Source organism: Coregonus clupeaformis, unplaced genomic scaffold (assembly GCF_020615455.1).
Source record: "Coregonus clupeaformis isolate EN_2021a unplaced genomic scaffold, ASM2061545v1 scaf1033, whole genome shotgun sequence".
NCBI lineage: Eukaryota > Metazoa > Chordata > Actinopteri > Salmoniformes > Salmonidae > Coregonus > Coregonus clupeaformis.
In genome coordinates this window covers 149,339-176,541 of record NW_025534487.1, presented here as the reverse complement: position 1 = coordinate 176,541, position 27,203 = coordinate 149,339, and the positions used below count along the sequence as shown (strand labels likewise).

At 41.5% G+C, this 27,203-nt stretch overlaps 1 protein-coding gene across 1 annotated transcript in view; it reads left to right on the top strand.

Annotated features, from left to right (window-relative positions):
• The window catches only part of LOC121536025, a gene marked incomplete at its 5' end in the record, with an annotated part of 55,588 nt that overhangs the window by 13,763 nt on the left and 14,622 nt on the right, over positions 1–27,203 (top strand). Inside the window, 3 exons of the mRNA XM_045217367.1 lie at positions 11,789–11,898; positions 12,665–12,965; positions 13,205–13,247. Coding sequence (XP_045073302.1) covers positions 11,789–11,898; positions 12,665–12,965; positions 13,205–13,247 — 454 coding nt within the window. The remainder of the gene's footprint in view (positions 1–11,788; positions 11,899–12,664; positions 12,966–13,204; positions 13,248–27,203) is intronic.

Here is a 27,203-nt window from a genome sequence, read left to right as displayed (position 1 = left end):
TGTTATTTGAGTTGGAATTTTAGGACCTCTGTAGGCATCAAAAATATAAAATAAAGTATTTGATGAAACATACAATTTGGCCTTCCTGCTATTAGCCAATAGAAACACATTGGATAACAGATTCATCAAAGATTCATCAAACGTAAATATGCTTTGAAGTGTCTGTTCTACATCTGAGAGATATAAGACAGCTCAGGAAATTATATATATATATATATATATATATATATATATATATATATATATATATATATACAGTGAGGAAAAAAAGTATTTGATCCCCTGCTGATTTTGTACGTTTGCCCACTGACAAAGACATGATCAGTCTATAATTTTAATGGTAGGTTTATTTAAATCTCTTTCTCTGAGAAATTGTATTAGTATAACAAATGTTGAGCATAAAATATAGCTCAATATTTGTATGAGTTATTTCACACAGTCTTTATCAAGGGCAATAGTTATGTCCCCACTGTATGTGGGTGAGTCAACTTATTTGAATGACATTATTTAATATGATTTAATACATTATATTAATAAAGTGTGCTCCATTTGAAGTAGAAATTGAAAATAAACTTTACTACATTAAACAAAATGTTTAATCATTTTGAGGACACAGTAAATAGGTTGACTGATATGTTGAACAACAGCAGTAATGTTTGCCTTGGTTGTCAACAGCCTCGTGACTGTTGTAGTCTTTTCACCTTAGAAAAACAGGAATCCCTAAAGTTGTCCCAGGTGAGGCAGGCGGCCTGCAAGGAAGGGGCAACTGCGGCCGCAGCTGAACTAAACAGACTAGGACAACCTCCATGATTTACAAGAAATCACCTGACTGACTAGAAAGGGAAAACCATTTCAAATTCCTTAAATTAACCAAAATAGACGGCAACATCGTCTTGTTTTTTATTTATTCATGGATAGCCAGAGGCACACTCCAACACTCAGACATAATGTACAAACAAAGCATTTGTGTTTAATGAGTCCACCAGATCAGAGGCAGTAGGGATGACCAGAGATATTCTCTTGATGACAATTTTTCCTGTCCTTCTAAGAATTCAAAATGTAACGAGTACTTTTGGGTGTCAGGGAAAATGCATGGAGTAAAAAGTACATTATTTTCTTTAGGAATGTAGTGAAGTAAAAGTAAAAGTTGTCCAAAATATAAATAGTAAAGTAAATGACAGATACACAAAAAAACGACATAAGCAGTACTTTAAAGTATTTTTACTTAAGTACTTTACACCACTGAGCAGTTGCTTTCGGGTCTATAATTATAATTACACATACCCGAGACCAATGACAATCAAATCAGATCCGACCCGGATCCAAGGGTAAACTACAGAATTTCTGACCCGGATTCGAGTGGACCCTTGAAGACTTCTAGTGTTATGAATGATACTGAAACACCCATAATGGTGTTATCACTGGTTTCATTAAGATGTATACGCCTTCATATAAAGTGTGTGTGTGTGTGACTGCATATGTGTGTGTGTGACTGCATGTGTGTACAGTTCAATGTGTGGTTGTGAGTGTGTGTTTGTATATGCGTACATGTGCATGTGTGTGTGTGCTTCCAATTGGTGCAGGGTGGTATGTGCATCAAAATGAGGGAAATAGTGCATGAAAACATTGTATGTTATTACATGATCAGTTGACGTTATTACATTAATCATCAAAAACATTGTTACTCATCTGATAACATAATTACTACCGGATAACGTCATAACTTTATTATTACATTATTAATCTTATGACGTTAACAGAACTTATGTTAACCGGTGGTTTTAACTGATATGTTAAACAACTGCAGTCATGGTTGACTTGGTTGTCAACAGCCTTGTGACTGTTGTAGTCTTTTCACCTTAGAAAAACAGGAATCTCTAAAGTTGTCCCAGGTGAGGCAGGAGGCATGCGAGGAAGGGGCAATGCTGCTGCAGCTGAACTAAATAGACTGGAACAACCTCCATGATTTACAAGAAATCACCTGACTGACTAGAAAGGAAAAACCTTCAAGATAAGGGTGACCTATCACATCACGAAGTACAACTAAGCCTACACCCCACATAGCTATAAAGCTTCATCTCCATTTGTAGACATATATGACTCTGGGTACCAACTCAACAGGTAAGGACTTCTTTAAAGTTACTATTTCAAGAGACAAGCCTAAACCACATTCTTGTTTCATGTTTTGATACAACAAAACGTTTTTTGGTCTTTCCAAATTGACATAAAAAAATGAAGTATGACTTCTGTAAAGACTGTATATGCAATTGTATTTTATACAAAGCCTTCTGTAATACGTTTATTGAGTACCACATTATGAGTCATAATGGTTCCAATCGTTTTATCGCCACACATTTTTCCAACTGGGATTTTAGAACTACTTCATATAAGGTCTGTGTTTCGTGTAGGCTTACCCTCACGTGACGTTTTGATAACCGCGCAAATCTCTCTCAGACAAGGTAACTTTTATAAATAAGTAGCATTTTTTTAGAGTAAATTGAGGCGAATATATTGATAAAACTCACCTTGTCCAAGAGAGAATTACATGCAGTGGCGACCTGTCATTCAGGGCAGGAGGGGCAGAGCCACTTGATTACACGGATATTAAAACATCACGCCAAGGTACGCCTACACCATACACACAATTAATTCAAATCTTTTGTCATATTCACAATGTGAAAAATGGAGGAAAAACAATTGGAACCATTTCCGTGTTTTTATGGGTATTATGACATGTCCACTGTGGCGGACTATTGTGACTAGGGGTGTGTTCATAAATTCACTTGGAGTACCAGAGTGGCTCTGGGCGTTTGTAAATTCAGAGAGTTGTCAGATTGTCCATTCGTAAATTCAGATTGTTTCGCTCTCGTAGCGTTCAGAGCGCACACTGGATGCTCTGGCCCGAGGGAGTAGGGGTTGATCCGAGCGTTCGGACCTCACAACAGCGGTCAAGCATCCAAGCTAACTGGCTAAAGTTGAGAGAAATAAATGAGAGAACATGGTGGCCCTGTGTAGCTCAGTTGGTAGAGCATGGCGTTTGCAACGCCAGGGTTGTGGGTTCGTTTCCCATGGGGGGCCAGTATGGGACCACCCATACGTAAAAATGTATGCACGCATGACTGTAAGTTGCTTTGGATAAAAGCGTCTGATAAATGGCATATTAATTATCTGGAGCGTTGGTGACTAACTGTGCTGCTGGCAACAATATAATTACGTTTTTTTGCTGACGTTTACTGACACCGGTCATATTCAATGGGTGTTGCGCATCAGTTATTCTGCACTCTGGCACACTCAGACGAGAGTGCTCTGAAATTGCAGTAGATAGCCAGAGTGAATTTACGAACGCATCCTAGAGTAACTAATGGAAACATGTCTATTGTAATTAAAGGCATTATGATAAAAGCATTAAGCACATTCCTAAAATGGGACTATTATGGACTTAAAGGAGAATGGAAACACTAGGCTTTAGAACGCCAGCTAACTGTGAATCGCCATATTGACGGTGTTGCATCACTGGCAGGAGAGAAAGTTTTCAGAGCTGCCAACTCTGACCCATTGGCCGTAAACACGCATTTGACCCTCTTCTCACGCTCTCACGGCACACCTCTTATATCTCACGCAATGAAAATGACTGCTTTTATTTTTCTAATTAGTCCATTGTATAGTCAGCGCGTTAACTTTTCAACTGTGCTCCAAATCATTTTGAAATCGGAGCATCTACGCCTGCAATTTAAGATGAGCAGAACCTCTATCATTGTCCTGTCTTGCCACAGCACTGTGAACCCGGGCACATTGAAGCATATGATTGGTCTAGTTACGTAAAGGGTTAAAGGGGATTGGATGCATATTTTAAAGAAACGCCCCTCAAGATTAGAGTGGAGCTGAATGGAGAGAGAAAGTTATCCGCTGAGTTAATAAAACTGTAAAAAGAGTAGCACGGTAGCGCTGTTTTATATACAATGTTGTCAACAAAATTAGGTTGTTGTTACTCCCGTCCCTATTGCAGAATGTAGCCTTTTGACAGCATGTACTAAAGTCGATTTAATCCACACTTGCATTAGTCCCCTCGTTTGGTGATGGGCATTTAGGCTGTGACAACGAAAAGGCAGCAAACTTACCTACAGTATGTTTTAGCAGGGAAGTTTGGTAGGGTGACCTGATTTGTAACTATGAAAATCATTTTGTCAGATTGTGAACCCAAAAGTGTACGTTTGATGTTAGAGGGGGGACAATAAATAGAAAAATAATTTGGTTAGGGTGTGGGGCAGATTAATGTAATCTTGTCTTCAGTAGATTTGATTATCTCTTTACTTTATTTAGTCTGATCAGTGGAACAATTCGCATTGTTAACAATGGGCTAAAATATAGGGTAATTAGTGTGCTTATCAGCAAGAACACTACTGTTATTCCCCACACATTATTATTCCACTTCTTCCCAGTTCTGCCAGTGTAATCACATATTTCAAATCTTATATGCCTACTTGTGTCTTTGAAAATGAATTATATGAGGCTATTTTTGCAGCCATTCATGGACAGTTTTGAATAAGTCATACAAATAAGCATTGGATATTAAATGCTCCAGGAATTAAATATACTTTTTGACATTTTAGTTTTGTGCACATGCTAGGCAGAGATGGTAGGGGGATTCACAACTCATAAACACATAACATGTTGTCTATGTACAGTAAGATGATAGCAAGGATCTTCAACGAGTAGACATAAACCACCTGAATATTAATATTCATTCGATTTGTCTTGAAGGTTGGGTGATTTTGATCTTTTTTTTTTTTTTTGGAACAAAAACATTTTCAATCACCCAGTACTTGGGAAACATAGATCAGGGGTGGCCAACCCTCCTGGAGAGCAAGCAGGATTTTCTTCCAGACCTATTTTAAAGAGAGAGACCTATTTTAAAGAGAGAGTTCACCCAAATTACAAAATACAACATGTTTGTGTCCTTACCTTGAAAGCAGTCTATGGACAAGGAGACTGGCCTAATGCCAACACCTTATGTAAAAATAGTAGTAGTTAGCTTGTCCGCTATAACAACAGGTTAAAGTCAAATGTAACCAGATAAACTTGCTTTGAAGATGAAACTACTTTCAACGCGCACTAACCCCCTGTCCCTGTTGCTATAGTGACTTAAACAAGCTTTGGCTGCCACCTATTGGAAAGGAATGGTAACTACACCAGGCAGCATGTTGGCAGCATCAACAGACTTCAATTATATAATATATGCCATTTAGCAGGCGCTTTTATCCAAAGCGAACTGGGTACATGGTAGTTGAAAGAGATCACAAAAACAGGATTACAAAAATACATAGCTAGCTAGTAAATTACAGGGTTATTAATGTGTTTTAACAAGTTCCAATGAAACAAGAAGAGGATTAACATGAAAGGCTTGATTCACAAGATCAATACAACAATAGCTTATCTTAAAAGGGGCAATCAGCAGTTGCTACATCCATTTTTGCACTTATAAATTAATGATGTGTATCCATTGATTATTGAAGAATATAACTTATAAATAAATGCCTCATGAGCTTAGTTCAACTGTCGTACCCCATCAGAAGCCAAAATATAAGCTTGTTTTACGCCGATTATTAAAAATTATATATACAGTACCGGTCAAAAGTTTTAGAACACCTACTCATTCAAAGGTTTTTCTTTATTTTTACTATTTTCTACAATGTATAATAATAGTGAAGACATAAACTATGAAATAACACATATGGAATCATGTCGTAACCAAAAAAGTGTTAAACAAATCAAAATATATTTTATATTTGAGATTCTTCAAATAGCCACCCTTTGCCTTGATGTCAGCTTTGCACACTCTTGGCATTCTCTCAACCAGCTTCATGAGGTAGTCACCTGGAATGCATTTCAATTAACAGGAGTGCCTTTTTAAAAGTTAATTTGTGGAATTTCTTTCCTTCTTAACCCTCCCGTTGTCCTAGGGTCAAAATGACCCGCCACTGTGTTGAACCAACTTTATTTAATTTTTATATTTTTGGGATCATTTGTGAAAAGGAGGCAGTGAGACTTTAAAGAAAGTATCACTGCCTCCTTCTCACAAATGATCCCCAAAATATAAAAATTAAATAAAGTTGGTTCAACACAGTGGCGGGTCATTTTGACCCTAGGACAACGGGAGGGTTAATGTTCCTTCTTAATGCGTTTGAGACAGTCAGTTGTGTTCTGACAAGGTAGGGGGGTATACAGAAGATAGCCCTATTTGGTAAAAGACCAAGTCCATATTATGGCAAGAACAGCTCAAATAAGCAAAGAGAAACGACAGTCCATCTTACTTTTCAAGACGGAACATTTCAAGAACTTTGAAAGTTTCTTCAAGTGCAGTCGCAAAAACCATCAAGCACTATGAGGAAACTGGCTCTCATGAGGACCGCCACAGGAATGGAAGACCCAGAGTTACCTCTGCTGCAGAGGATAAGTTCATTAGAGTTACCAGCCTCAGAAATTGCAGCCCAAATAAATGCTTCACAGAGTTCAAGTAACAGACACATCTCAACATCAACTGTTCAGAGGAGACTGTGTGTATCAGGCATTCTTGGTCAAATTGCTGCAAAGAAACCACGACTAAAGGACACCAATAAGAAGAAGAGACTTGCTTGGGCCAAGAAACACGAGCAATGGACATTAGAACGGTGGAAATGTCTCCTTTGTTCTGGAGTCCAAATTGGAGATTTTTGGTTCCAACCGCCGTGTCTTTGTGAGACGCTGTGTGGGTGAACGGATGATCTCTGCATGTGTATTTCCCACCGTAAAGCATGGAGGAGGTGTTATGGTGTGGGGGTGCTTTTGCTGGTGACACTGTCTGTGATTCATTTAGAATTCAAGGCACACTTAACCAGCATGGCTACCACATGATTCTGCAGCCATCCCAACAGGACAATGACCCAACACACCTCCATGCTGTGTAAGGGCTATTTTACCAAGAAGGAGAGTGATGGGGTACTGCATCAGATGACCTAGCCTCCACAATCCCCCGACCTCAACCCAATTGAGATGATTTGGGATGAGTCGGACCGCAGATTGAAGGAAAAGCAGCCAACAAGTGCTCAGCATATGTGGAAACTCCTTCAAGACTGTTGGAAAAGTATTCCAGGTGAAGCTGGTTGAGAGAATGCCAAGAGTGTGCAAAGCTGTCATCAAGGCAAAGGGTAGTTATTTGAAGAATCTCAAATATAAAATATATTTTGATGTGTTTCACACTTTTTTGGTTACTACATGATTCCATATGTGTTATTTCATAGTTTTGATGTCTTCACTATTATTCTACAATGTAGAAAATAGTAAAAATAAAGACATTAGTAGGTGTTCTAAAACGTTTGACTGGTAGTGTATGTAAACAAACACTATATAGCCTCATAACACGGTTAAAACGATCATTTTGATACCATGGATAGTCAGTCCTTACATCCATAGCTCTGTTTATGGATTTGAGAGTGGTTAAACATATCTCCAACCCCATCCCTTAGCTTTTTACCGAACAAGGGGTGGGGAGTCCCTTTGTTGTTGTTTCTACTGCTGATTGCTGCTATAAGAAGTTAAGCTGCAGATTAAATACACACCAAAATATGTTACAGATACTATAGAAATGTCACATCAGACCGTTAGTGAATATACAGCATGCAGCACAGCAAACAATCAATCAATTGTATTTAATCTATGGCGGTTATGGGCAGGACTCGGTCCTATACTGATGGTCGTGCGCGTAATCTAGCTGGGCCTTGAGCTCTTTAGTGATGGTCCCAGTGGACCTCTTCTCCACCGCAGCAGAGGAACACTGGCACCCAGCGGTCAGTTTGGCTGTACTAACCATTCTTTCCTGTAAAAGATTAAGGCATCTATTAGGCTATAGATAGGCTGGACAATTGAACGAGTCAAAATTCACCCAAGGCTGAAAAACGGCAATAGAACGTTGGCTAAGCTGGAACACTAGCGCGAGCCCATAGCAAATGAATTGAATCGAACGTTCGCAGAGCTTATTTGGACTGGAATGATGATTAGAATTCCATTTTGCCTAAATGGCACAAAAAATGTATCCCTTTTCATATTACCACTACAATCTGTTAGTTGGTCAATGACTACCTTCCATTCGAAACTCCCGGTTGCCGCATCGAAAGTGCCCTTCATTGCAAAGTCTTCGTCCACGAAATGCTGGCTGCAGATCCTGCTAGCTCGAGCTGGCACGTCCTTCCTCTTTAGGATATGGAGCCACAGTTGTTGGTCCTTGGGTAGCCAATGGTAGCTTACCAAGGGATTTTGTTTTTGTGCCAATTCGTACAGCCTTACGCTATACAGTTCATGTTTGATTTACTACTTGTTGTTGCCATCTTCCTTGTCCGCATGTAACCTCACTCTCTTCGATTCACGCTAAAACGCAATACCACACCACAGACAATTTTTTGATTCCTGCCACTGATACTCTGCCATCAGTCGTTACTATGGCAATTTAAAATGGTGCTGGCCATAGCTCAAATAGCCTAAACCTTGTCAATGCTCAAAATACTAAATATAGAGATGTTTTTATGTTAAATGCACGTTTAGTATTACCGTAGTGAATTGAATACATCTCTTTGGCTTAGCTTTACTTCCTAAAGTGTTTCCATTCCCCTTTAAATATTTAAAACACATTCTGCACTTCTAATGCTGTCTGGCAATGAATTCAACAAGTTTGGAGCCTGCACTAAACACTCTCTCACCTATTGTATTGGATATGTCAAGGGAATCCTGTCAAGGGAATCCTGTAAACAAACCTGGTTTTTAATATACTCAAAGTTCTGCTAAATATTTAGAGGCAAAGCCTTGCAATGCTTTGTAGGTCATGAATATAATTGTTTTAATCTATTCTAAATACCACTGCCAATTAGTGTTAAGGTGGCTTAAACTGGGCCCGTATCCACAAAGCGTATCGGAGTAGAACATTGTTCGTAAGTCCTTGAGATGTTTCTACAACTTGAATGGAGTCCACCTGTGGTAAATTAATTTGATTGGACATGATTTGGAAAGGCACACACCTGTTTATACAAGGTCCCACAGTTGACAGTGCAAGTCAGAGCAAAAACCAAGCCATGAGGTTGAAGGAATTGTCCATAGAGCTTCGAGACAGGATTATGTTGACGCACAGACCTGGGGAAGGGTTCCAAAACATTTCTGATGCATTGAAGGTCCCCAAGAACACAGTGGCCTCCATCATTTTTAAATGGAAGAAGTTTGGAACCACCAAGACTGTTCCTAGGGCTTGCCGCCCGGCCAAACTGAGCAATCGGGGGAGAAGGGCCTTGGTCAGGGAGGTGACCAAGAACCCAATGGTCACTCTGACAGAGCTCCAGAGTTCCTCTGTGGAGATGGGAGAACCTTCCAGAAGGACAACCATCTCTGCAGCACTCCACCAATCAGGGCTTTATGGTAGAGTGGCCAGACGGAAGCCACTCCTCAGTAAAAGTCACATGACAGCCCGCTTGGAGTTTGTCAAAAGGCATCGAAAGGCTCTCAGACCATGACATTTGTTGGTGAAACCATAATAAGGAGAGGAAGTACAAAACCAACGACGCTGGACAGAGTGGAATTAGGTTTAAGCAAAAAGGCAGTTTATTAAAACAGAGATAGCTGGTACTGCTCAAGCTACATGCATGGACCCATTCAATTGCCTCTTATGGAGACAGTTGAGAAAGGATCCATAAACAGAGTTACAGCATTATTTTATACAATGTAACAATAAGGAAGGGGTCCTTCTTCTAGTCCCTTGATTGGTTCCCGAGGCGTAGGAGGCGGGTCTGCTCTGTCCAGAGTAGAAGCCCCATTGGTGCACGGCAGAGTCCTCTGCCCTTGGCACCCGACCAGTAGAAGGAAGTGGAGTTTGTGTGTGCGTCCACAGAGAAATGTCTGTGTGTGTCAAAGAACTCGTGAGGCATGAGAATGAGTGTGCGTCCACAGTGAGATGTGTGTGTGTGTGTGTGTGTGTGTCTCAAGGGAAACTCGTGGGGAGCAACAAGTGATTGTGGCCTGTGGCGTGGGTGTTGTCCTTGGCCACCAGGTGACAAGATATGGTCCTCTGTCCATTGTTCTTGCATAGGAACAGCATTTATTGAAAACAAGCTCCTAACACAACATTTTACTCAGATCAATCTATAACATTTTATATTTACTACGACACAAGCAAGATTCTCTGGTCTGATGAAACCAAGATTGAATTATTTGGCCTGAATGCCAAGCGTCACGTCTGGAGGAAACCTGGCACCATCCCTATGGTGAAGTATGGTGGTCGCAACATCATGCTGTTAGAATGTTTTTCAGCCACAGGGACTGGGAGACTAGTCAGGATTGAAGGAAAGATGAACGGAGCAAAGTACAGGGAGACCCTTGATGAAAACCTGCTCCGGAGCGCTCAGGACCTCACACTGGGGTGACGGTTCACCTTCCAACAGGACAACGACCCTAAGCACACAGCCAAGACAACGCACAAGTGGCTTCGGGACAAGTCTCTAAATGTCCTTGAGTGGCCCAGCCAGAGCCCGGACTTGAACCTGATCGAACATCTCTGGAGAAACCTGAAAATAGCTGTGCAGCGACACTCCCCATCCAACCTGACAGACCTTGAGAGGATATGCAGAGAAGAATGGGAGAAACTCCTCAAATACAGGTGTGCCAAGCTTATAGCGTCATACCCAAGAAGACTCAAAGCTGTAATCGCTGCCAAAGGCGCTTCAACAAAGTACTGAGTAAATGGTCTGAATACTTATGTAAATGTGATATTTCACTCTTTATTTTTAATAAATGTGCAACATTTTCTAAAAAACAGTTTTTGCTTTGTCATTATCGGGTATCGTGTGTAGATTGGTGAGGGGGTAAAAAACGATTTAATACATTTTAGAATAAGGCTGTAACATAACAAAATGTGGAAAAAGTCAAGGGGTCTGAATACTTTCCAATTGCAGTCAAGTTGAAGACACATCTCAGTGATGATCAATGGAAACAGGATGCACCTGAGATACATTTTGAGTCTCATAGCAAAGGGTCTGAATACTTATGTGTTATGATGAGTTTTCTGGTATCAAGAAGTTCAGGACGCAAGAGAGTAGTCGAACACTTAGATGGACAGTTGATTCATAGTTATTTAATGGTTACAGTACTGGATTCGTGTGACAAGCGGTACGGCGTAGCCTCTTGTCATCCGAATGACTTACATAGAAGTCTCTCAGTTTATATCATGCTTTCCAAGCTACTTCCATCCAACAGTTACCAACGATTATTGAGTGTCACTCATCTCCTTCAATAGGATCCCCCTACATGGTATCGTGTGGCACCCTAGCCAGGCCATTCCATCACGTACTCCTTCTAAGATTAGCACCAGTGACCCCCAATCTATCTTGGCACGCCGACCTTCTGTCACCCACCAGTGACATCAATAACACATGGCGTATCCTTGCCCTCTCTCCCACATACAGCTCTCATGAGTTTAAAGACATTAACAAATACTTTATCAAAAGACGTTATATCATTATGTAAATAAGGCATTTCTGTTTATTAGGTTTAATACATTTGCAAACATAAAAAAAAGGTTTTGCTTTGTCATTATGGGGTATTGTGTGTAGATTGATGAGGATTTTTATTTATTTAATCATTTTTAGAATAAGGCTGTAACGTAACAAAATGTGGAAAAAGTCAAGCGGTCTGAATACTTTCCGAATGCACTGTATAACATGACACATGTTTCTGGTATGTTCGATTGAATTGTGGGACTGTCTTTTACGGCTTGCAGGATCCATCTGGAGAGACCAGAGTCACCAGCCCCCAGTTATCTATCCATGAAGAGTTATCTATGGCTAACCCTTCTGTATTCAAGGAGGGAGACTTAACTAAAGAAGAGGAGTAAGATAATACATTTTATTTATGTTATTTTATCCAATTTGATGTCACTAATAATTTGTTTACTTTACTATTTGATTATGTGCAGTGGAGAATAGCAGAGTAATCAGTCATTTTGTCACTAACTTATTCAAGTCTATTCTATTCCTATATTTATTCAAGAAAATGTGTTGTGCATTGTAACCACCACTAGAGGTCCCCACTCGCCTAGTTATGAGGTGACTTGTGTAGGCTAGGTAAGCAAGTCACCCTGCCCCACAAATTAATAGTTTAATGTTCTCGGAGTGTGTATATAACATTTTAAACGTCTGCTAGCATACAAAGTTGACGTATAGCCACAGATAAAACAATGAGCCAGATGTTTCACCGGATGTATAAATGTAAAGCATGCGGTTGGCGTTTCCAGTCACTACCAAATTTGGAGAGAGCAGCGTGACCAACCCCGAGTTGTCTATCAATAAAGAGCGACCAATCAATGGTTGTCCATATTATTAAGGAGGAGGCCTCTACTCAAAAAGAGAAGTGAGATTATATCTTCCTTTGATGAATCTAGTAAACAATTAATGTCAGAATATTGCAATATATTTGACAACAATTGTAAGGATGTATGACAGAGACAAAGAGGGCCTAAACTTGTGATGCCTGTAAGGAAAGAATTAGGACTGGAAATGGAAATGCTAAAATGTTCAATAAATCTAACAACATAATGTAGTGTAAAGAAAAATATAAAAATAAAAAATAAATATATATTGTGCTGTCTTCCACTTAGCATCAGGACAGGAGAGGTGGTCTGTGATGTCTGTGAGGTCAAAGCTGTGAAGTCCTGTCTGACCTGCAACCAGTGCTACTGTGAGACCCACGTTAGGAAGCACTACACAGTACCTAAACTACAGAGACACACCCTGGTGGAGGTGACTGGAGACCTGGAGGAGAGACTCTGTCAGGAGCACCACAGAGCTCTGGAGGTGTTCTGCAGGACAGACCAGAAGCTGATCTGCAGTCTGTGTGTAGTAACAGAACACAAAGGACATGATGTAGTCTATGAAGAGATAAAACAAGCAGGAAGACAGGTATAGTTTATGCTTTCTTCTCCCCTTTATCAGAAAACATGCTGACTTTCCTCTGTTGTCATCATTGTCCAATACAAAGTAGTGCACATTTTTTGCATCCCATTATACAAAATGTTTGTTTCTCCATAAAATACCACTTGTTCTGAAAACTATTTCATATTGATGATGTCATAGAAGACATGTTGCTCCTTCGTGATCCTCACAATTTTTTTCTTCTGTTGCCCTTTTTGATATAAAAGACTCAAGGTGAAGAGCAACATCAAAACCAGGTTTTAAATGAAGGTATGTGTTCAAACTTTTAAGGCACAATTCACTGGTACTTTCTCCCCTGTGTTTTTGGGTTGAAACAAAACATACAGGCTGTATATATTTTACATGCTACTGCTCTTTAACCATTTCAGCTACAAACATTAAAACAATTAACATTTAAAAAAACGTTATCAATTGTAACTATTTAAATTAGCATGACCTAGCATAAAAGAGGCCACCAACATTAATAGTAACTCTTGAACCAAACTAGATTAACAAAAACCAACTTTCAGATGTTCAGGCTATCCTATCCTATCAACCATTAAGAATTCAAGACAAGCTAAGAAGCGCACACATTTTGTTTAGGACATGTACTTTTCTAGTTATTATTATCCGCTGCCACCTGTAGCGCCAAAACCTTAAAAGCTACCAACACCAAACAACTTTAAAATGTGCAGAATTACTCACAATCGATTGCTTAAATACACCTTTTTGATACTATGTATACTTTTTGAACTATAACTGTTTTACATTTGCATCAAAGCTCCATAGACTTCAATGGGATATATTTAAATGTTTAGTTCATAGCCAAATAACCTAGTGGCCTCATGGGTGGACTGTTATTAATATTTTACATAATATTATAATTAATAAACATTATTTCATAAAACCCACCGAAAATCCGGTGTTTCTATGTCAAACGGTTTTGTTAGACAGTACCAGTCAAAAGTTTGGACACACCTACTCATTCAAGGGTTTTAATTTATTTTTCACTATTTTCTTCATTGTAGAATAATAGTGAAGACATCAAAAGTATGAAATAACAGATATGGAGGCTATGTAAGGGCTATTTTACCAAGAAGGAGCATGATGGAGTGCTGCATCAGATGACCTGGTCTTCACAATCCCCCGACCTCAACCCAATTGAGATGGTTTGGGATGAGTTGGACTGCAGAGTGAAGGAAAAGCAGCCAACAAGTGCTCAGAATACAGTGGGGGGAAAACATATTTAGTCAGCCACCAATTGTGCATGTTCTCCCTCTTAAAAAGATGAGAGAGGCCTGTAATTTTCATCAGAAAATCACATTGTAGGATTTTTAATGAATTTATTTGCAAATTATGGTGGAAAATAAGTTTGGCTCTCACAGACCTGTAACTTCTTCTTTAAGAGGCTCCTCTTTCCTCCACTCGTTACCTGTATTAATGGCACCTGTTTGAACTTGTTATTAGTATAAAAGACACCTGTCCACAACCTCAAACAGTCACACTCCAAACTCCACTATGGCCAAGACCAAAAAGCTGTCAAAGGACACCAGAAACAAAATTGTAGACCTGCACCAGGCTGGGAAGACTGAATCTGCAATAGGTAAGCAGCTTGGTTTGAAGAAATCAACTGTGGGAGCAATTATTAGGAAATGGAAGACATACAAGACCACTGATAATCTCCCTCGATCTGGGGCTCCACGCAAGATCTCACCCCGTGGGGTCAAAATGATCACAGGAACGGTGAGCAAAAATCCCAGAACCACACGGGGGGACCTAGTGAATGACCTGCAGAGAGCTGGGACCAAAGTAACAAAGCCTACCATCAGTAACACACTACGCCGCCAGGGACTCAAATCCTGCAGTGCAAGACGTGTCCCCCCTGCTTAAGTCAGTACATGTCCAGGCCCGTCTGAATTTTGCTAGAGTGCATTTGGATGATCCAGAAGAGGATTGGGAGAATGTCATATGGTCAGATGAAACCAAAATATAACTTTTTGGTAAAAAATCAACTCGTCGTGTTTGGAGGACAAAGAATGCTGAGTTGCATCCAAAGAACACCATACCTACTGTGAAGCATGGGGGTGGAAACATCATGCTTTGGGGCTGATTTTCTGCAAAGGGATCAGGACGACTGATCCGTGTAAAGGAAAGAATGAATGGGGCCATGTGTTGTGAGATTTTGACTGAAAACCTCCTTCCATCAGCAAGGGCATTGAAGACGAAACATGGCTGCGTCTTTCAGCATGACAATGATCCCAAACACACCGCCCGGGCAACGAAGGAGTGGCTTCGTAAGAAGCATTTCAAGGTCCTGGAGTGGCCTAGCCAGTCTCCAGATCTCAACCCCATAGAAAATCTTTGGAGGGAGTTGAAAGTCCGTGTTGCCCAGCGACAGCCCCAAAACATCACTGCTCTAGAGGAGATCTGCATGTAGGAATGGGCCAAAATACCAGCAACAGTGTGTGAAAACCTAGTGAAGACTTACAGAAAACGTTTGACCTGTGTCATTGCCAACAAAGGGTATATAACAAAGTTTTGAGAAACTTTTGTTATTGACCAAATACTTATTTTCCACCATATAATTTGCAAATAAATTCATTAAAAATCCTACAATGTGATTTTCTGGATTTTTTTTCCTGAATTTGTCTGTCGTAGTTGACGTGTACCTATGATGAAAATTACAGGCCTCTCTCATCTTTTTAAGTGGGAGAACTTGCACAATTGGTGGCTGACTAAATACTTTTTTCCCCCACTGTATGTGGGAACTCCTTCAAGACTGTTAGAAAAGCATTCCAGGTGAAGCTGGTTGAAAAAGTGCCAGAGTTTTCAAAGCTGTCATCAAGGCAAAGGGTGGCTATTTGAAGAATCTCAAATATAAAATATATTTTGATTTGTTTTACACTTTTTTTGGTTACTACATGATTCCATATGTGTTATTTCATACTTTTGATGTCTTCACTATTATTATATAATGTAGAAAATAGTAAAAATAAAGAAAAACCCTGGATTGAGTAGGTGAGTAGGTGTGTCCAAACTTTTGACTTGTACTGTATATATTATATTTACTGTATATATATATTTTATAATGCCATCTTTGTATCTCAAGCATTGTAATGTGGTTAACCTTAAAAATATAAATGAAAATTATTCAAATCTAAAAGATCAAATTCAACCAGAGAGCCCTTTGTGGGAAAAAGGCTGCACTTCAATCACACAGTGAATGACTAGGCCCTCTACACTATGACACCACACTAGGCCCTCTACACTATGACACCACACTAGGCCCTCTACACTATGACACCACACTAGGCCCTCTACACTATGACACCACACTAGGCCCTCTACACTATGACACCACACTAGGCCCTCTACACTATGACACCACACTAGGCCCTCTACACTATGACACCACACTAGGCCCTCTACACTATGACACCACACTAGGCCCTCTACACTATGACACCACACTATGCCCTCTACACTATGACACCACACTAGGCCCTCTACACTATGACACCACACTAGGCCCTCTACACTATGACACCACACTACTACAGAGTTTGATATTACCGGCCGCAATTGATATGGTGGAAACATACTGTATGGTAAGGGGAGGCAGAGGCACAGAAACTCACATCAATACCTTTGTCAGATAACACTGTGAAACAAATAATTTATGCTATATCTAGCAATCAAGAGGAAACTCTGACTGAACGACTCAAAAACTCCCCAGCTTACAGTGGCTTGTGAAAGTATTCACCCCCCTTGGCATTTTTCCTATTTTGTTGCCTTACAATCTGGAATTAAAATAGATTTTTGGGCGGTTTGTATCATTTGATTTACACAACATGCCTACCACTTTGAAGATGCAAAATATTTTTTATTGTGAAAAAAACAAACAGAACTTGAGCATGCATAACTATTCACCCCCCCAAAGTCAATACTTTTTAGAGCCACCTTTTGCAGCAATTACAGCTGCAAGACTCTTGGGGTATCTCTATAAGCTTGGCACATCTAGCCACTGGGATTTTTTCCCATTCTTCAATGCAAAACTGCTCCAGCTCCTTCAAGTTGGATGGGTTCCGCTGGTGTACAGCAATCTTTAAGTCATACCACAGATTCTCAATTGGATTGAGGTCTGGGCTTTGACTAGGCCATTCCAAGACATTTAAATGTTTCCCCTTAAACCACTCAAGTGTTGCTTTAGAAGTATGCTTAGGGTCATTGTCCTGCTGGATGGTGAACCTCCATCCCAGTCTCAAATCTCTGGAAGACTGAAACAGGTTTTCCTCAAGAATTTCACTGTGGGGATGGTGTTCTCGGGGTGATGAGGTGTTGGGTTTGCGCCAGACATAGTGTTTTCCTTGATGGCCAAAAAGCTCAATTTTAGTCTCATCTGACCAGAGTACCTTCTTCCATATGTTTGGGGAGTCTCCCACATGCCTTTTGGCGAACACCAAATGTGTTTGCTTATTTTTTTCTTTAAGCAATGGCTTTTTTCTGGCCACTCTTCCGTAAAGCCCAGCTCTGTGGAGTGTACGGCTTAAAGTGGTCCTATGAACAGATACTCCAATCTCCGCTGTGGAGCTTTGCAGCTCCTTCAGGGTTATCTTTGGTCTCTTTGTTGCCTCTCTGATTAATGCCCTCCTTGCCCGGTCCGTGAGTTTTGGTGGGCGGCCCTCTCTTGGCAGGTTTCTAGTGTTGCCATATTCTTTCCATTTTTTAATAATGGATTTAATGGTGCTCCGTGGGATGTTAAAAGTTTCTGGTATTTTTTTTATAACCCAACCCTGATCTGTACTTCTCCACAACTTTGTCCCTGATCTGTTTGGAGAGCTCCTTGGTGTTCATGGTGCCGCTTGCTTGGTGGTGCCCCTTGCTTAGTGGTGTTGCAGACTCTGGGGCCTTTCAGAACAGGTGTGTATATATACTGAAATCAAGTGACAGATCATTGCACACAGGTGGACTTTATTTAACTAATTATGTGACTTCTGAAGGTAATTGGTTGCCCCAGATCTTATTTAGGGGCTTCATAGCAAAAGGGGTGAATACATATGCACGCACCACTTTTCCGTTATTTATTTTTTAGAATTGTTTGAAACAAGTAATTTTTTTCATTTCACTTCACCGATTTGGGCTATTTCAATACATGAAATCCAAATAAAAATCAATTTAAATTACAGGTTGTAATGCAACAAAATATGAAAAACACCAAGGGGGGTGAATACTTTTGCAAGGCACAGAATGTTTTGCAATTGACTGCGACAGCTTAAAATAAAAAAGTAAGCATTGGCTATTATTTAACTATATTTTTGTTAATGGTTGATATAAATAATTACATTGAATATGTGTTGTACTTACCTGCAGTATAGTATGATTACTATTCATGTGTGCATGGTTATTATTGGCATTGACCGTGACCTTTCCCCTTTGATGATTTCATCACCCAGAGTCAGATCTGTACTATGCGACTCTACCACATGTTGAGTGGGCTGTATCGTTTTGCTGTATTTGTACTGTTTGTACATGGCTGTACACCTTTTATTTCTTAGGTTGAAACTAAAGGAAAGTAATATTGAAATGCGTGTGGGCATTCCTTGTCAAGTTACTATAGTTGGGGTCCCGAGAATTGTTTGATATCTGTCACGCCCTGGCTCTGGGACTCTGTTATGTTGAGCCAGGGTGTGTTGTTTCTATGTGTTTTGTTTCTAGGTTGATTATCTAGCTCATGTGTTTCTGTGTTGGCCGGGGTGGTTCTCAGTCAGTGGCAACGCAGTATCAGCTGTTGCTTGTTGTCTCTGATTGGGAACCATACTTAGGCAGCCTGTTTTCCACAGTGTTTTGTGGGATCTTGTTCCGTGTTGGTTTGTGTATTTAACCAAGGACTTCACGTTATCGTTTTGTTGTTTTGTTTTCGTATGGTGAATAATAAATAAAGATGTTCACTTATCACGCTGCGCATTGGTCCACTGTGTTCGACGATCGTGACAATATCAAAATGTGGTCGTGGGCCAAAAAGGTTTGGGAACCCCTGCATTACAGTATGGAAAGGAGTTGAACTGCCTCTGCTTGCTTTAACCTTATCCAAAGTACAGTGTAAAACGCTTATTATTGTGGAGTATTTATAATCCAAAGAAACATTTAATTTATATATTTTGCGGCGTGGCGGAAACAATTGAAAACGGCAAAGCGATGTTGCTAAATGAATATAGCGGAAACACTTCATTTTTGTTACATTACAAATACTACTTCTGTTGTGACTTCTGCGTTTAATTTATTTAGTTCTTTCAAAAGGAATTGCAGACATGTTTATCTCTGGCTTTATTCTACTTTTCCTTTTTCTGGAGTTAAACTATAGCACTGACAATAATGTACTTTCCCTTAGTACTTCCTGCTCCAGACCAGCTGACTGTTGACTCAGTGGACACCACATCAGCTGCTGTTAGCTGGAGCCAGCCACCAGGATTGGACCAAACCCAACATCATTACCAGATCTCCTACCACTGTCCAGGGACAGAACCACACATCACTACCACATCTTCACACAACATCACTCTCTCTGACCTGCAACCTGCTACTGAATACTCTGTCACTGTCTGCACTGTGCTGGAAAATGGAAAGCAAAGTCAACTGGTGTTAACAACCCTCACGACAACAAGTAAGGAAGTACTGTAGTAAAGTATTAGGTTTTGTGTAGAACATTAATATATACTTTATTAAACGTTGACTAGTTATCAAAATGACTAATGTAAATGAACTAATCATAATGGATGTGTCAGCATGGGATGTAAAGGTACATTATCTTACCAACAATTAGATTTTTTTAAAAAGATAAGTGCTAAAATTATCGGCACGCCTGTTTTCAACACTTTGTGCACCCTCTCCTTTTGAGGATAACAGTGGCGCAGTGGTCTAAGGCACTGCATCTCAGTGTTTGAGGCGTCACTACAGACCCCCTGGTTCGATTCCAGGCTGTATCACAACCGGCCGTGATTGGGAGTCCCATAGGGCAGCGCACAACTGGCCCAGTGTCGTCCGGGTTTGGCCGGTGTAGGCCGGCCAAACAATAATAAATAAGAATTTGTTCTTAACTGACTTGCCTAGTTAAATAAAGGTAATAAAAAATTAACCTTTTTCTATTACGTTTAATGAGATTGAAGAACACATTGCGAGGGATCTTAGACCATTCCTCCATATATACTTTTTTTTCACATTCATTCTGCGATTATGGACTGCCCTCTTCAATTCAAACCACAGGTTTTCAATGAGGTTCAAGTAAGTCCGGAGAAAGAGATGGCCATTGCAAAATGTGGATTTTGTGGTCAATTACCATTTTGATTTTGATGTGTGCTTGGGTTTATTGTCTTGCTGGAAGATCAATTTGTAGGGAAGTTTCAGCCCCCTGGGCAGAGGCAACCAGGTTTTTTGCAAAAATATCCTCTTACTTGGTATAGTTCATGACTCCATTGACCTTAACAAGGGCCCCAGGACCAGTGGAAGCAAAACAGCCCGGTTACATCAAAGATCCACCACCATAAGTATGAGGTCCTTTTCTGCAAATGCATCCTTATTTCGAGGCCAACAAGCTCTATATTCATCTCATCTGACCATAGCACCCGGTTCCAATTCAAGTGCCAATCCTGCTTAGCAAACTCCAGGCATTTACATTTCTTCATTGCTCTTAATAAAGGCTTTTTTATAGGTGGCATCTAATTGTAGATTTGGAGACTTGGTGAGCCCAAGATGAGACCAAGTTCTGTCATTCTCCAACTAGGGCCATTAGACTTTTCTTTGCCTCCCGAACCATCTTCCTCACTGTGATACAAGTGGTATATTTGTTTTTTTCAGTAGTTCTGTGTAACCATTGCCTGATATATGAAAGTCAACAACCATTTGTGTCTTTTCATTTGTGAGTTCTTTGCCTTTGTGGTGGATGACAAAGGGATTTTACATGTGTGTTACCTCATTTTTAAAGCCTAGTGAAACAGGAAGCCATGGATTGCAACAATACAGTTCCTTAGCTGAAATGATCTTAAGTAGAATGTCAATGCAGATCATTTGTATTTTATTTTATTTATAAGAATCTTTAGGGGTGGCAATAATTTGGACACTTATTTTTTTTACTTTTTAAACAAAATCTCTTTCTCTTAGCAATAGCCTCTAGTTACGCCAAATTTGGCAAAACTTTCACATTCCAATTAGCCAGCTGGTCAACTTTCGTTGCAACGTCAACAACATCATTGACAAAAGAGCTAGCTAGCGGTATGTCATTTTACACCCCCTGTCTGCAGGATCTCCCACAAATGACTGTGAATTATGGTAATCAGATTGTAATCGGAAGGTAAGTAACTACTGTAGCTAGCTAGATAGCTAACGTGTGTCTGAGGTGTACAAGGACTTTCCCATTGAAACGGCCCCATTGATCAGCACAATGGGCATCACCAGCGAGGTCCTATTGGTCGACTGTCCGAACGGCAGCAAGCAGCCACATTGTCTCCCACCACGATGCCCCTCCTCCACCACCCCTACCCTTAGATAACTACATAGAAGAGTAGTAGTAGATACAGTCAATACTACTACAGACTGGAGCCATCACACTGCATGTTAGTGAGCAGTGATACTACAGACTGGAGCCATCACACTGCATGTTAGTGAGCAGTGATACTACAGACTGGAGCCATCACACTGCATGTTAGTGAGCAGGGATACTACAGACTGGAGCCATCACACTGCATGTTAGTGAGCAGTGATACTACAGACTGGAGCCATCAAACTGCATGTTAGTTAGCAGTGATATCTACAGACTGGAGCCATCACACTGCATGCTAGTGAGCAGTGATACTACATACTGGAGCCATCACACTGCATGTTAGTGAGCAGTGATACTACAGACTGGAGCCATCACACTGCATGCTAGTGAGCAGTGATACTACAGACTGGAGCCATCACACTGCATGCTAGTGAGCAGTGATACTACAGACTGGAGCCATCACACTGCATGTTAGTGAGCAGTGATACTACAGACTGGAGCCATCACACTGCATGTTAGTGAGCAGTGATACTACAGACTGGAGCCATCACACTGCATGTTAGTGAGCAGTGATATTACAGACTGGAGCCATCACACTGCATGTTAGTGAGCAGTGATACTACAGACTGGAGCCATCACACTGCATGCTAGTGAGCAGTGATACTACAGACTGGAGCCATCACACTGCATGCTAGTGAGCAGTGATACTACAGACTGGAGCCATCACACTGCATGCTAGTGAGCAGTGATACTAGAGACTGGAGCCATCACACTGCATGTTAGTGAGCAGTGATACTACAGACTGGAGCCATCACACTGCATGTTAGTGAGCAGTGATACTACAGACTGGAGCCATCACACTGCATGTTAGTGAGCAGTGATACTACAGACTGGAGCCATCACACTGCATGTTAGTGAGCAGTGATTCTACAGACTGGAGCCATCACACTGCATGTTAGTGAGCAGTGATACTACAGACTGGAGCCATCACACTGCATGTTAGTGAGCAGTGTTACTACAGACTGGAGCCATCACACTGCATGTTAGTGAGCAGTGATACTACAGACTGGAGCCATCACACTGCATGTTAGTGAGCTGTGAAACTACAGACTGGAGCCATCACACTGCATGTTAGTGAGCAGTGATACTACAGACTGGAGCCATCACACTGCATGTTAGTGAGCAGTGATACTACAGACTGGAGCCATCACACTGCATGTTAGTGAGCTGTGATACTACAGACTGGAGCCATCACACTGCATGTTAGTGAGCAGTGATACTACAGACTGGAGCCATCACACTGCATGTTAGTGAGCAGTGATACTACAGACTGGAGCCATCACACTGCATGTTAGTGAGCAGTGATACACAGACTGGAGCCATCACACTGCATGTTAGTGAGCAGTGATACTACAGACTGGAGCCATCACACTGCATGTTAGTGAGCAGTGATACTACAGACTGGAGCCATCACACTGCATGTTAGTGAGCAATGATACTACAGACTGGAGCCATCACACTGCATGTTAGTGAGCAGTGATACTACAGACTGGAGCCATCACACTGCATGTTAGTGAGCAGTGAGAAGGAGCAGCTGTATGTCAGATAGTTGGAGACCACCTGGGATATGGCTCACACCAGTGAAGGCGTTACTAAGGAGCAGAGCACCTCACTGGACTGGCATAAACTAAGAAGGCCACGCCTAACCTCCTTCTGCTTTAGGGAAGTCTGCCACGTCCGAGGGCAGAGCTCAGCGGAGAACGTGGAAGACTGAATGAATAAGGAACCCCTCAGACGGTGTCACGAGAATTTCTATCTCTAATTAATCAAACTTAATGCTTTGAATAATTCCCAGAGGGTGTAAGGCTCTGGTTTTAATCATGAATTAAACGAAGGTCCGCAACCAACAAGAAGGATCTGTATGTTTAATCATGGAGAGCTCTGGCGCCAAAAAACATACATATAGCTTTTATATCCCTTGACACACAAAGGCACTTTGCTCCGCCCACCTTTAAACCGTTTCTTAGTCCCCTTCACCCTGGAATGCTTTCTCAACAGTTTCTAACTCCTCCCCCTCTGTTAGTGGGTTCACACTACATTATAACTCACATTTATACTGTATTTGGGGTGAAATACTTTAGTCATTATTCTTAAAATACAAATTGATCTATCAATCCACCCCTTTGACTAAATGTTTTCACATTCAGGATAAATGTATTTACAAGCATGATTAATCTCAGAGATTATGTCAGAACTAATAAACATTTCATGCAATGGCGGTCTTTCAGGGTCAAAATCCTCGTCATCCACCAAGCCTGGAGGATCGTTTTTCACATTCCTGTCACACCCTGGCTCTGGGACTCATTATGTTGAGCCAGGGTGTGTTCATTCTATGTGTTCTGTTTCTATGTTGGGTGTTCTAGTTCGTCATTTTCTATGTTTGACTGAGTGACTCCCAATCAGAGGCAACGAGTGTCAGCTGTTTGCTGGTTGTCTCTGATTGGGAGCCATATTTAACTGTCTGTGTTTCACTTTGGGTTTGTGGGTTTTTGTTCCGTGTTCGGTCATTGTCACCGTGGACTTCACGAGTCGTGTTTTGTTTTGTTTAGAAACTTTAACTAATTAAAGTCATGTTTGTTTCTCACGCTGCGCCTTGGTCTACTCATTACTATGACGACCGTGACAATTCCCCTGGTCAGAGTCCGGAGTCGGTCCATCTCTCATCATTGTTGAGATACTGCATTTCACCAACGCCTTACTCACCAATCCTCGGACACAGGGAACAAGACAACAACCACATAATACAAGAATACCCATACAAACACTGACCGCACCCTAAGATGGTGGCTGCTATGGTTTTCCATTTACCAAACATTTCATCAAACCACCCTATCCACGATGTACTAACTTCTGAGTTCTCAGTTCATTCTTCACTTAGTGCAGTTAATTCTGCAAGAGCTCTGGTGACTGTCCCATCCAGTGTGGTGGTGTTAGGGATAAATGTGCAACAATGGCTTATCATTCTATAGACACCGGCCCTTTCTGCCTGATCTAGAGCCAACCTCTTTTACTAAGTCATGAGTGGGATGGCGGATAATTTCAGAGATCCCTTTTACTGCATCCCTAGTCCCGCCAATAAATCGTTGTTGGTCATAATAGATATAATTAATCCACTTCACAATTTTGTTTATTGTCACCCACCAAAAGAACGTGGTAGTAAACCCTTCCCTTAATTCTTTCATAGCTTGTTATCCATCCGATACCCCCCTTGGTATCCCAATCGCATCCATCTAAATAGGGCTATTCTCCTTCTTGTTAAAACTTCTCCTACGTCTGTTTAACCCTTTCCTTGGTTCCAGGTGACTAGTTCTAACTAGCTGAATCAGTAGAACCAGGGTGCACGTATCCCACCACCCTTTTGGTATTCTCTGCTTTATACTGCCTTTACTGGCATACGCCCACCACACATCGGTTACAGGGGCTGTAAGGTTCAGAATTATCTCCTGTGCTTCTGAACTTAAGTCAATCACATTACTACTATCTCCAATTGATAATTGGTGATGTCTTTGTTTCTCTTTACCCCCCATATGGATGTTCAGTCCCGCCCGGTCTCATATTCCCGTCCCCAAGTGTGTTTAAACACTTGAGCCTAGGAACAATCCGCCGAACATGAATATAATGGGATTTTATAATCCCAAGTTGCTTATTGACATGTACCCCACTCATTGGCTACGTCCCTAACCCTTATTTTGAATCCGACAGTCTGCCCTTCTCTGACTCCCATTTTGTAGGCCACTCGTCCTTGACGGTCAGTATGTCGGGTCGCTCTCTTCTCTTTTACTTCTTAACAATGGTAAGGGGATAGCGTAATTGGTGGTGGATCTTGACATATCAAGACCACTGCCGAGACTATGATGCAGCTCAAGTTACCCCTATTCCCAAAAACCACCAACCCTCTCCTGTCCTCAGTCTTTCTGCTTGGTATCACCCCATACTCACACCCTAAGAACACACTACAGTGATGATAGGTCGGGGTAGGAGATCTTCGTTAACAGAGGTGATCCCCGGACCCTATTGGTCCAGTTCTTCTCTCTAACTCTGCGTGTGTTCAGTGGTGCTTGTATGTGTTCTTACCTTTTTGCAGTGGGTAACGTGGACCCAGGTTGCTCTTTCTGCTATTCTAATGGCAAAGGCAGTGACCAATATAACCTGATAGGGCCCTTCCCAACAGGCCTGCTTCCAGTTTTTCTTCTTTAGGGACTGGATGCTCATCAGTCACCTGTTTAGATAGAGTGGGTCACCTTCTCCTTTAGTTCACCTGTGGGGCACAAAACCTCTGACATATGGGTGTGGTTAATAAACTATTTTCACACGTGTTCAGCTCTCAATTTCTATTTCTGACTGCATTCTCTTTCTAGACTGCATCACTTTTTTTTTTTTTGTATTTTGTCCTCTCCTTCGTATATATTTATTATTTAATCCTACCATCTCCTACCATCCCCCTTTTGACACATGTTTTGCCCATGTGTCAATATTACCACCTACCTAAACAATCACTTAGGTAATATTGGTAATTTATCATCCAATTGCCATCCCTTATTTTTAAATACGGCCTAACTACACTACTGCTCCCCCTAGCCCTGGGCAACATTCCAATGAGATAAACTAATCTCTTTCTCCTGGTTATTGTCACGGTGTTTAAATGGTGTGGTGTGGAATCAGGCGCAGAAGCAGATGTACAGTCCAACAAGACTTTACTAGTGAGAGCAAATAATCCAAAAACGGCCTGAGGCCAAACAGACGCACACAGGCGTCAAATACGAGCGCACAAACACAGGGCGCAAAAACTCTCCTCAACCGAGGAGGAAGCTAATCGTAACTGGCGTGCGAAACACGGGTAACGCACAAACACCTGACACGAAACAATTACACACAACACTACACTAACAACAAGGAAAATAAATAGGGTGCTTAATGAGACATAACACAAGACAGGTGTGGCTAACAGACAAAACTAATCAAACAGGAAACATGGAACATACAACGGTGGCAGCTAGAATTCCGGAGACGATCGAACGCCGAAACCTGCCCGAACAAGGGAGAGAGGCAGCCTCGGCCGAAACCGTGACAGTACCCCCCCTTGACGCGGCTCCAGACGTGCGCCGACTCGGCCTTGGGGACGACCCGGAGGACGTGGAGCAGGGCGCGTCGGATACCCCGATGGAATTCCGTCAGGAGCGACGGGTCCAAAATGTCTCTCCTCGGCACCCAGCACCGCTCCTCCGGACCGTACCCTCCCACTCCACTAGATACTGGAGACCCCCATCCGACGTCTCGAATCCAAGATGGACCTCACGGAGTACGCCGGTGCCCCCTCGATGTCCAATGGGGCGGGGGAGTCTCCCTATCTCATTTTCTTGGAGCGGGCTCGCTACCACCGGCCTGAGAAGGGACACATGGAACGAGGGGTTAATACACTTATACTCCACAGGTAGATGTAATCTATAACATACCTCGTTCAACCTTCTCAGGACTTTAAATGGCCCTACAAACCGCCGACCCAGTTTCCGACAGGGCAGGCGGAGGGGCAGGTTTCTGGTAGAGAGCCAGACTCGATCACCAGGTGCGTACACCGGTGCCTCACTGCGGTGGAGATCAGCGCTCGCCTTCTGACGTCGGAGGGCCCGCTGCAG